Genomic DNA, 12,158 nt, shown 5'->3' with positions numbered 1-12,158 from the left:
TAAACATCAGAATTCAACAACTATGCATTCACCAGCGATTTATTTGATTTTATATAGACATTTCTTAAAAGGTCATTTAATATTTTAATCATTTAAAAATTGCCCTTCGCAGGGTGCCTGGGTGGCTCAGTTAAGTGCCTGCCTTCTGTTCAGGTCATGATCCCAGGGTCCTGGGATCGAGCCCCATGTAGGGCTTCCTGTTAGGCGGGAAATCTGCTTCTCCCTCTGCAGAGCGCCACCCCCCTCCCCCACCCCCGGCTCGTGCTCTTGCTTGTGCTCTCTTGCGTGTACTATCTCTCTCACTCTCTCTCAAATAAATAGAATCTTTAAAAAAATAAATAAAAATTGCCCTTGGCATATTACTGGCAGTGTAGTTAAAGCAGCTCCCTTTCAGGTTTTTTTTATGCAGTATCCTTTTTTCCATGGTGTTACAAGGCTGTCTACAGATACTGACTTATTTGGATATCTTCATATCAGAGTTTGCTGTCTGGTGTTTTGGTCCAAACCAATACACTACCACCCGTTTGTTTTTAAAATGTTATATTTTTAAAGAATTTGGTTCTGTAAAGGAATTATCAATGTTACATGCATCTGTGTCATATCTCCCCATACATATGTACATCCTTGTCTAAGTTATTTTGAGGAAATATTAAAACATCCTTTAATGTCCTTTCATAGTACCCAGATTGTTAAAAGTTTCTGAACACAGATTAGTTAGGAAACAACTTGAGAACAGTGCTCTGTCTTCATGGCACTTGTTTCTGTCCATAGAACATGTGCATGGAGTCCTGGCCTAGCAGTGGTAATTGCTTGTAGTCTTCCCGCTGCCCCTCAGACTACTGTTGGCTGGCTGATAGGCAGCCTGCAGGTACAGAACAGCTTATGAGTTTCTATGAAGGAAAATTCAATTAGAAAACTGAACCCATAATCATGACCCCATATGATTTGATTCAAGACCACATGAACTGTAACAAATGACATCATTTTAAAAAGAACATGGGTAAATTTTAAAGGAATTCCTTAGAACTAGGTCTTTTCATTCTTAGTTGTTTTCAAAATTAAAATATTTAAACAAGTCATTTTTGTTTCTATTTCACCTAGAATATTTATAATTAGACTAGTTTTTATATATTGTCTGAGTCAATGAATTATTTTAAAATTTGAGGTATATATTTAGAACACATTTAGTTTTTTTTGTGTATATTAATCTCCATCATAGTAACAACTGGCTTGAAGTGACTTAAACACTAAAACTAAACACAGCTTGATATAAGTACATGAAGGGCGCCTGGGTGGCTCACTTGGTTAAGCGACTGCCTTCAGCTCAGGTCATGATCCCAGGGTCCTGGGATCGAGCCCTGAGTTGGGCTCCTTGCTCAGCGGGGAGCCTGCTTCTCCCTCTCCCTCTGCCTGCCTGCCGCTCCCCCTGCTTGTGCTCTCTCTCTTGCTATCTCTCTCTGTCAAATAAATAAAATCTTTTAAAAAAAACATACGCACATGAAAACAAAAGTTAAGAGTGAAGTGTTCCATAAAAGATAAGGAGGAAAAGAAAAGTAGGATTTTGGTTTTTTTTATCCTACTTTCAGAATGCCATTGTGGCAGAATTGTTCTGTTTGAGCAGTATATTTTTATTTGGAGTATCTGAAATTCATGTATTCCCTACTCCCACTTCTGGGAGCTCCCACTCCCACTTCCCAGCCCAGACCCACAAGTATATTATACTGCTACTTCAGATTTTTATCAAGACTTCTTTTTGTCTCTGCTTGGCATGATGCTAAAACAATATGGCATGCTCAAGATCTCCAAGTGATGTTAATCTTCTTTTAGCCTCTTATTGGCAGCACTTGTATGGTCTTTTATTTTAGTGTCTCTGAGTTACTGTTTTTTAGTATTTATCAGAACTCCAGGAGAAATGGCTTTCTTTCTTTCTTTCCTTTTTTTTTAAGTGCTGACTCAAGATGAGTTTTTAAAGTTATGACTTGCTTATTACTCTGTGTACCTTATAAATTTACAGGAGGAGTCTTACGTTTGGAGTTGCTTCAAATTCTTTATGGGAGATGGTGGAAATATATATATAATAGAATAAATATATAGGCATACCTCGTTTTATTTTTTGCAAATTGAAGGTCTATGGCAACCTTGCATCAAGCGAGTCTGTCAGCACCATTTTTCCAACAGCATTTGCTCATTTCATGTCTCTGTCACAATTTGGTGATTCTCGCAATAAACCAAACTTTTTCATTACTATTACATTTGTTACTGATGATCTGTGATCAGCGATTATGACTCTTTGAAAGCTCAGATGACGGTATTTTTAGCAATAAAGTATTTTTGAATTAAGGTATGTACATTGTTTTTTTTTAGACATATTGTTATTGCACGCTTAGGGTAAATATAACTTCTATATGCACTAGGAAGCCAAAAAATTTTATTTGACTCACTTTATTGTGGTAGTCTGGACCCAAACACAGTTTCTCCCAGGTATGCCTGTATCTTTAGAGACGTCGTAAGACCTATATGGATTTTTTGGAGATACAAACATTTTGACTGTGCTCTCAAGTTTGGTGACAGGGCTGTATCTTATAAACTACAAATTATTACTGCACAGATTGATCAAGGTATGCTGCAGGACATTCCTATTCTAAGACAGAATGTTCAAAGGCTACTTCACCTGGATCACCTAACATTCATTTACCATGCTGAGTCAGTGAGGGAGGGGAGATTGTTATCTGATTTTAAATGAATTCAGCTGTTACTTTGCATCCACTGTTATATAAAATCAGCTTTTAAATCATTACAACATATTTATGTTTTCCCAAACTAAGATTTAAATCTTTTTGATACCATATGTTTTTAATAGTTGTCATGGTTCTTTTTTTAAACCTTGGGCAAAAATAAATAATTTCATTATTCGATTTCCCTGTTTCTTATTATAAATTATTTATGTACCCATCTGAGAAGGTGTATTAGCATATACCAGGCTAGGTCTTTTCTACATTGCCTTCATTTTCTGTGACTTTTTTCATTTTAATACATGTTTTGTTGAATATTTTCCCCTTCCTGTCCTCAAAGTATTTATAAATTTTAATTCATATTCTTAAAATCGGAGTAATTTTTAAGTAAGTTTTAAGAATTAATGGTTTTTCATTTCTAGGTTAAAAATAAAATGACAAAGGAACAGTACATTAAGATGAATAGAGGTATCAATGACAGTAAAGACCTTCCGGAAGAATATCTATCAGCTATCTATAATGAAATTGCTGGAAAAAAGATATCAATGAAAGAAACAAAAGAACTCACAATCCCTACAAAATCAAGTAAGCAGAGTAAGTATCCAAATCAATTGAATTCTGATTGTTCAGGAGGAAAAATAGGGTTTCCTAAGAGTTTTTCACTTGGTTTAGAGTAAATCAGATACTATTCTAATGAGAAGTATAATAATATACAGTTGGCTGATCTGGTTATATTTTTTTTCCACATTCTGAGTGAAAATAGCACTGACCAGTGATCAACAGAAAATGCTATATAATTTGCATGGATTCGTGTGCATTTAATATATACTTGTCAATTTAGCAGTAAATCTCAGCATGGATTTGGACGTCAGCAAGACTGCTTAGGCAGCCCCACTAGTCAGACTTCAGCTCTCAGTCTTTTTCTTCCTCCTCATCATCTACAAGCAACACAATTCTATCTGTTCATCTATTGCTACACATAAACACAAGCTGGAAGTAGGGATGATTCAAGGAGATGGGGAAGGTTAGGATTGTGAGGGAGCTCATGGAGTTGGAAATCACTCCTTCAGATGCACCACAAATTATATCATTATAGAGGTCGTAGATCTAACCAGCATGAGAAGCCAACTGTGGGCTTGTCTCCATTGTAAACATTCTATACATGTGGGTAGTGGTGATTAAATTAGAGCTAAAAATCTGACTATAAAATAAGATGAGTGTAGTGGCTCAGGAATATAACAGTAATATGGAAAGAAGACTCCTGCCTTTCTGAACACTCCACCTGGAAATGAAATCTCAAGCTTTATCTCACAGAACAGGTTGCAGTAGCACAATTCTATTGACAGGAGAGTAACAAGGGCCTATGTGGTATGTGTATTTCCAGAAGTTGATAAAGAATTATGAGAGTCGGGGGCTAGGGAGGTGTTAGAAGGAATAGTGAAATATAAATGGCCTTATCTTTTGGAATAATGTAGAAGATGATTCTAAGGAGTTTTAATACTCCCTTCATTTTATAGATGAGGAAACTGAAGTCCAGAGAGGTTAGAAAACTTAGAACCATAGAATCTATAAGCTGAGTATAATGTAAAAAACTTATATTAAATCTTTACAGCTAAAATCCACAGGGTGGCAAAGCTAAATCCTGAATTAGTGTCTTTGGCTCATTTTGCAGTCCAGTTCCAATCAGCAGTTTACTTGGTTGTATTATTTTCAGCTCTTCTCCTTATAACGTTGTTAAATATGTTGCTCAAGACTGCATTTTCACACCTGAGTAGATGCCAATTCTCTGATTCAGTTTTCTTCTTCAGACCCATAATAAAACCTCTTCCTATCCTACTTTTCCCTGGCCTAATTTGTCCATGGTGGTAGAGTATCAATGAGAAGCAGGAGATGGGAAGGCTGTAGGTGTACTGAAATACTGATGTCCTCCCGGAATGTTAGGATTACTGTTTTCTTGTTAACTCAGGAGTTGTCATTCAAGCCTGTGTCATCCAAGGATCCCCTTGCCTTCTACCTGTCTCCTCCTATTCTCCCATCCAATGGGTTGTTTCCCTAGTGCTTCCACTGTGACAGATTTATACCTACTGTCTTCCCTTCTCATAGGTTTTCCACTTACCCCAGCTCTTAGTTCAGGAATTTTCCCCCCATTTTTGAGGTATAATTCATATAACATAAAATTAAACATTTTGAAGTGAACGGTTCAGTGGCATTTAGTACATTTACATTGTTGTGCAACCACCACCTCTGTCTAGTTCCAGAACATTTTCATCACCCAAAATAAAACCTTGTACCCATTAAACTTAACATTCCCTCCCTCTCACCAGCCTCTGGCTACCACCAGTCTGCTTTTTCTATGGATTTACCTACTCTGGGTATTTCATATAAATGGAATCACACCTTATGTGACCTTTTGTGTCTGCCTTTTTAAGACTATACCTAATTAGTATTAATTGGTGGTATTTATTATTTTATAGTAAAAAAGCATTTAAAAAGCTTTATATCTTAAATGCTAATAGTGCTTGTTATTTCAGATGTAGCCAGTGAAAAACAAAGAAGGCTTCTGTATAACTTAGAAATGGAACAGATGGCCAAGACAGCAAAAGCACTCATGGAAGCCGTGAGCCATGTTCAGGCACCTTTTACAAGTGCAACACATTTGGAGCATGTGAGACCCATGTTTAAGGTAAGAGTTACTAATAACTTTTGGTTGCAGTATACATTTATATGTAACTTTGTTCAGTGTGTTTTTAAGTTAAGGAAATACAGTGATTATAGCCCATTAGTATAGACCTGGAAGCAAAAGCAATGCTATTTAGGATATAGGAAATATAAATTTTTTCTTAAAGAGAATGAGAAAAGGTATACACTATCAGCAGTTAATAAGTGTGTGACCTTAAGAAATAAGAATGGGAGGATTTCAGAGAATGATCATTAATTTTTGGCCTGGTTTTCTCCAAATAAGTTCTATTTAAAGCTTTGGAGTTACCTAAAATTTCAAAGTGATCTTGAACTTCTGGCCAGGAACTCACATGAGGGTTCTGGGTGTACCTGCAGTGCAAAGAGTAGAGTGAGGAACAAAAGCAAGCGTTATTTATGTTTAAAGGTTGATCTAGTAAGAATGATACTTACTGGTTCTTTAAAATTTGATTGCCTATTCCTTCTTCATTTTCCTGTTCTTTTTTCCTATCCTTTCTCTGAAATGCAAGAGTAAGTAAGCAGTGAATCGATAAGGATTACGGGGAAATAGAGGAGAGTCTAGTCAAGATTGAAAAGGGAGAAAGGTTAAAGTACATTCCAGTTTGTGGGACGGTGTGGTAGGATGGTTTGTGGAGGCTAAAGATTGTAATTTGAGTTCTCATTCAGATATGAAGTACACATATGTGTATGGGCAGTAAAAGATGACTACAAGATTGCTTTCTTTTCGTTCTAAAGTTTTATAGTTCTACCTCTACTTCAACGTCTATGTGATAATGTTATTTCCAAAAGTTGATGAATTGTAGGATGGGGGAGAGGGACCTGGGGGAGGCGTTGTTAGAAGGAATAGTGGAGTATGACTAGCCTTATCTTTTGAAATAATACAGAAAATAATACAAGAAACATTTTCTCTTTATTATGAACCATTTTTATTTATTTATTTATTTATTTTAAAGATTTTATTTATTTGAGAGAGAGAGACTGAGAGAGAGAGAGCATGAGAGGGGGGAGGGTCGGGAGGGTCAGAGGGAGAAGCAGACTCCCTGCTGAGCAGGGAGCCCGATGCGGGACTCGATCCAGGGACTCCAGGATCATGACCTGAGCTGAAGGCAGTCGCTTAACCAACTGAGCCACCCAGGCGCCCTATTATGAACCATTTTATAAAGCAGCTTTTTGTTTTGTTTTGAATAGTCTTACACTCTTGTTTTTCTTCCCAAATGTTTTTTGTTTGGGGGAGGTAGAGAATGAAAAAAAAAGAAGAAGAAACCAGCCACAATTTTATCACTCAGAAAAAACTTCTGTTGATATGTTCATATACTACTTTTTTAATCTTAATTGAATAATTGAGACCATATTATGTGTAGAATTTGTATCTTGCTATTTCTCTCATAAGTATTTCCCTGTATCATTAAAAATTCTTCATAAATAGCTTATTTATTCTCTAAATTAGTTCTTTAAACATCTTCTAAGCTGGCATTAAGAATCTTTCCTCTTATCACCATTCTACTGCCATTAACCTCTCCAGACATCCTCATTTCTCATCTTATTATTGTAGTGTACTAACTGGTATCCTTAGGTCTATTTTTGTGCTCCTCTTATCCATTTACAGAGACCAGAATGATCATTTTAAAATACAAAAAGAAATGTTGCCTTCTTCCTTAAGGCCCTTCACTAACTTTGCATGATACTATGATGAAACTAACACATCCACAACATCTGTAACCTTGCGTGGTCTGGCTCCAACTGCCTTTCCAGCCTCATTGCTAGATTTCTTCGGTCTTACTAGGCTGCAGTCACACAGCATTCCTTCAGTTTCTAGAAATGTCCTAAATTATTTTCTTTTCAAAGCATTCTTACAAGCTGTGTCTTTTGTCTAGAATGCTCTTTCCTTCTTTGCCCACGTGGTTTCAGCTTTAAATGTTAACCTTCTCAGACAGGTCTACCCTACCCCCACCATCCAAATTTGGTCCTTTTTCATAATGTGCTATGCTTATCCTTCATTGTATTTATAACAGTTTGTGTTTATACATTTACTTATTTTAAAATTTAGTATCTGTTTACTAGACTTTAAGTTCCATGAGGCAAGGGACTATGTAATGTTCACTTTTCCCAGTATCTATCACCATTCTTAGCTTGTAGTGTTCAGTAAACAAGCATTGACTAAGTACCAGACTAAATGAAAGATTTCTAGATGTGATATAATATTAAGGGACTTTTTAAATATTGCCAAATTGTATTTTAACCAAGGGTTATACAGTATGAATGGGTAATTTCACTGACCCCTGGATATTATTTAGGTGTAGTTCGATAGGAGAAATCATTGTCTTTAATTCCTAATGGAGTTAAATATATTTTTCACATTTATACTTCTTCTTGTATAAAATATTGCACAGGTTTCTGAATAGGTGTGCTGTTTCTCTACTTAAAATAGAACATGTAATTTATTACTTCCATGTGGTACTTCCTATTTTAAAAGTACTGTATTTCATATGCTTCCCAAAGCATCTCTCTATAGTGGCAGTCCAGGTATTAAAGAGAAAGAAAATGAGGTTCAGAGAGATTAAGTAAGTGGCAAAGCTAGGACTAGAAATAAGGTACTGTGACTTATGTTCCTTTATTTAGGGATTATATACTTTTACTTCTAAACTGTCTGATGTTACAAACAAAGCTTTGGGTAATCCTTTGGGTAATGTTTTCCTTAGTAATCTTAAAAACTTTTTAGATCTTTTTAAAATTCCAGTTGTCATTTTTACAGTACACTGGTATCAATCTTTTTCATCTCTATGGTTATGTGGATATATATTTTTGCTTCGTTAGAACCTATTAAAAGCAACAAATACTCGTATTAGACAATTCAGGGTTACACAAGCACACACCAATGTATACACATATGTTTTGATGTCAGAATTTTCAGTAATCCAAAGGCATTTTTGTTTAATTTACATTACAGTTTTACATTAGGTATTCAGTATTACCTACTGGTAAAATTTAGTATTTGTTGGTTTTTGCAGTTTGTAACAAAGAAGTATTTTATTGAACTATATTTTTTTTAAGTATTGTCCAACTAGGAACCAGACATATCATTGATAGTTCAGTGTAAAATATTTGACTATAAAAAAAGTAAGGCTAAATGTGATGTCTAGGGAGCAGGCTTAAAGAAAAAAGAATAATGTAATTATTGCAAGTAGAAAATGACTAAAAGGATTTTCTTAGAAATAAAGTCTGTGAAATACTGCAAGGGCCTTTAAAGCTTGCAGAGAGAGATGAGTTCTGAAAGTAGGGGTAAGACTACTATCATTTATGAATAGTGACAATTCCCGTTTCTTATTGATGTGAATAATTTATAGATGCTGTACTTAAAATATGCCTAAGGTCCTCTAGTGAATTTGTAGTCTTGCTGTGCCTCTTATTTAAGCCCAGGCAATATTATGTATTTTTTCCCCCAAAAAACTCATTACTTTTTTTTTTTCCCAGAATTTTCTCAAATCATTTGTCTGAAGCTTTGAGAAATATTAATGTATTACTACAATGAAATTTAATTATCACTTGATATTCATGATAGAGTTTAAATTTTTAATTTTTCTAGTTGGCTTGGACACCTTTCCTGGCTGCGTTTAGTGTGGGTCTGCAAGATTGTGATGATACTGAAGTAGCCTCTCTCTGCCTGGAAGGTATAAGATGTGCAATCAGAATTGCATGCATTTTCAGCATTCAGGTAACAAAGAATTTTGCCTTTGTAGCCAGTGTGGAAAACATAAATTACTTATGTCATGACTATAATTAAAATTAATTTTTTTATGTTTGACTTACTAAAGACTAATTTCAAGTTTATGATGGAATTTAAATGAATCTAATGTTTAAGTTTCTGAGAAACTGTGACAGAAGGGGTAGTTCTATATTGGTGCATCTGGAATTCATCATGATAACTTTGGTTAGCATTTTTTTTCTCTATAGAATATTAGCCATATCCAAAGTTTCTAAGACTTTGAATTTCTATATGTTAATTTGAATATCTTATTTAAATATGTTGCAGGTTCATACTTATTGAATCATATTTTTTCATACTTGTGTGCTTATATATATTACTTTATAATTTCACTTAAACCTAAGAAAAGTTATCTTGAAGAGAACCAAGTATCTAGAACTTAATTTTCATGAAGACAGGCCCTTCTAGTAATTTATATACTTTGATAATAAATTTTAGCTTTGCTAAAAAAAAGCTTGCTTGCTTTTTTTTTTTTTAAACCCATTTCACATTTATTTATGAATGTTATGGCTTAAAAAGCACAGCCTAGCTGTAGAGAAAAAATGAGCACATTTATAAATCACATTTCTGTTAGTCTGCACAGTACTTGAAACATAAGCACTCCAGGAATGTTTTTTACTATATGAATTTATTTGTTGTCACTAAAATCTCATCTTGATTTGACATCTCCATTGCCTTTAGATTTTAGAAATTCATTTAAATAAAAACACTGTAGTTTGAGGTATGTAATTTGTCAGTTAAAAACTTAAACAAGTAAACAGTTTGTCAATAGGGAATTAGAGATCACTCTGTTGTGTTTATAACAATGTAAGTATACTTTTCTCTTTTTTATAGCTGGAAAGAGATGCATATGTCCAGGCACTAGCAAGATTTACCTTACTTACAGTGAGTTCTGGTATTACTGAAATGAAACAGAAGAACATTGATACAATAAAAACACTTATCACAGTGGCCCATACAGATGGAAATTATTTAGGAAATTCATGGCATGAGGTATAAGCACTTTATTTTCAGCTTTACAATTTGGTTTATAAAATGATTTAATGCTAAATATTCTGCCCACTGACATGCTTAAGTGTTTGGGAAAAAATTTAGTATATTCAGGATAAGTTTATTTAGGTTTTTGTAATGATTTATAATATAGCCTGTATTTAAATCCTGGCTCCATACATTTAAGTATTTTTGCGATCATTTTTAATGTGGAATTAAAAAGATTTTTTTTTTTTTTAATAAGATTCTGAAGTGCATCAGTCAGTTGGAGCTTGCACAGCTTATAGGAACTGGAGTGAAACCTCGATACATTTCTGGAACAGTACGGGGCAGAGAAGGATCTCTTACTGGAACAAAAGATCAGGCTCCTGATGAATTTGTGGGTCTGGGGCTAGGTGAGAATTTTAAAAATTATTTTTATGAGGTATCAAAGATTCTTAACTTGTTCAGTATGTGTAACTTTATTGTAGCAAGGAAATATAATTGAGGGACATGATAAAATGCCCTTTGTGGCTAACCTTATGGGAAAAGCAAGAAGACCATTTTTGCCTGGTCTAGTTTGCAGCATTAAGTGACCCTTAATCTAAATCTCATAGTTGGGGGTAGGAGAAAGGTACAATTTAAAATGACCTATTTTTAACACTAAGCAGGTAACTTAAATGAGTGAAGGCTTGTATAAGATGATAAATAGTTGGGGCAACTGGAGAAAGCATTCACATTCAGATTTTTTTTAAAGGCACTATGCAGTCCTAACCAGACTCTTATACTGGTATAGAAACTTCCCCATGGTTCCTTATCTGCTCAGTGTGGCCAGGAACTTCCAGACTTAACCCAATAGAACAAAGCAAAATATTAGTGAGAATGGCTACAGAAGAACTAAAGACAATACATTTTGAGTCATAAATGGAAAGAGTACCACCAGGGAAGAAGCAGCATTTAGACTGTCTTTGGCTTTGAATACGTACTTTGGGGTTTGAATTCTTTTGTGTATCTTCCTTACTGTGTGCGGGTTACTTTAACTCTCTGAGCTTTGGTTTCCACATCTGCAAACTAATAGTAATATCTGCATAGAGGTCTTAGGATTAAATAAGAATATGTATAAATGGACTTAGCACAGTGGCTGGTATATTGATGGTTTGTGGATTGTTCTCTGTCCACTTTCCCCACCCCACTTCCATCCAAGAAATCTAGAGACATGACTTAAAAAGAGCAGGAAAGAGATGAGATCAAGGAATGTTTACCTTTTTAAGGTTTTTACTCTAGCACTATATTTCTGGATATTTTTTATCTTTTTGTCTTTTAGTGATTTCTCTGTTATTGCTTGCAGTAAAAATACATAAAGAAATCCAAAAAATCCTTTAAATTTGAAAAAATGATCCACAGGGAAAGAAGAAACACCAGGACCATGTGTGGCTTTCAGTTGGACTGGGGACAGTTATTTCCTAGTGATATTTCAACTGTGGCAGCCAGCAGTGCAGTTCTTTTACCCAGCTGTATCTTAGATACTTTGGTTCTGGGAGGTGAAGGTGTAGACCTAATAACTTGGTGACCCAGCAGGATTTAAAACCAGTGAGCACCTTCATGGTGACTTATATCACTTAGAAGTCTGAGATACAGATGAAAAGTATTTACCAACAAGTGAAATGAATGTGCATTGATTGATTCAGTAATTTTTGAAAGGCATTTTTGTTTGGGGGGTGGGGTGGGGAAAAGCCAAATAGGAGTGTGGCCAGGAACTTCCAGACTTAACAGGAAGGCTAAAATAATGACAGGTGCAAATTGCCAGCGCTTAATTTTGGCAAGTAATAAAAGTAGGTTACACTAAAAATAAAACACCAGTGGAGTATTTTATCTTCTAAAAGTTTTAGTCAAATAAGAGAAATAATGATACTTACTGATAATGTTTCCTAGTATACTTGAAAGTAAATTAAATTAATCATTATTGTTGTGCTACCTAAGTTGTAAGAATATGAGAT

General features: G+C 34.9%; 1 protein-coding gene across 2 annotated transcripts in view; it reads left to right on the top strand.

Moving 5' to 3' along the window:
* Nucleotides 1-12,158, top strand: part of ARFGEF1 (ADP ribosylation factor guanine nucleotide exchange factor 1) — a 144,148-nt gene that overhangs the window by 95,784 nt on the left and 36,206 nt on the right. For both annotated transcript variants that reach the window (XM_021688624.1, XM_044914638.1), the window contains 5 exons: nucleotides 3,155-3,326; nucleotides 5,264-5,415; nucleotides 9,013-9,141; nucleotides 10,027-10,185; nucleotides 10,427-10,577. In XM_021688624.1, coding sequence (XP_021544299.1) covers nucleotides 3,155-3,326; nucleotides 5,264-5,415; nucleotides 9,013-9,141; nucleotides 10,027-10,185; nucleotides 10,427-10,577 — 763 coding nt within the window. The remainder of the gene's footprint in view (nucleotides 1-3,154; nucleotides 3,327-5,263; nucleotides 5,416-9,012; nucleotides 9,142-10,026; nucleotides 10,186-10,426; nucleotides 10,578-12,158) is intronic.

This window comes from Neomonachus schauinslandi, chromosome 4 (genome assembly GCF_002201575.2).
Source record: "Neomonachus schauinslandi chromosome 4, ASM220157v2, whole genome shotgun sequence".
Classification (NCBI taxonomy): domain Eukaryota; kingdom Metazoa; phylum Chordata; class Mammalia; order Carnivora; family Phocidae; genus Neomonachus; species Neomonachus schauinslandi.
The sequence above is the reverse complement of the archived record's forward strand: the minus strand, read 5'-3'. Positions and strand labels throughout refer to the sequence as shown.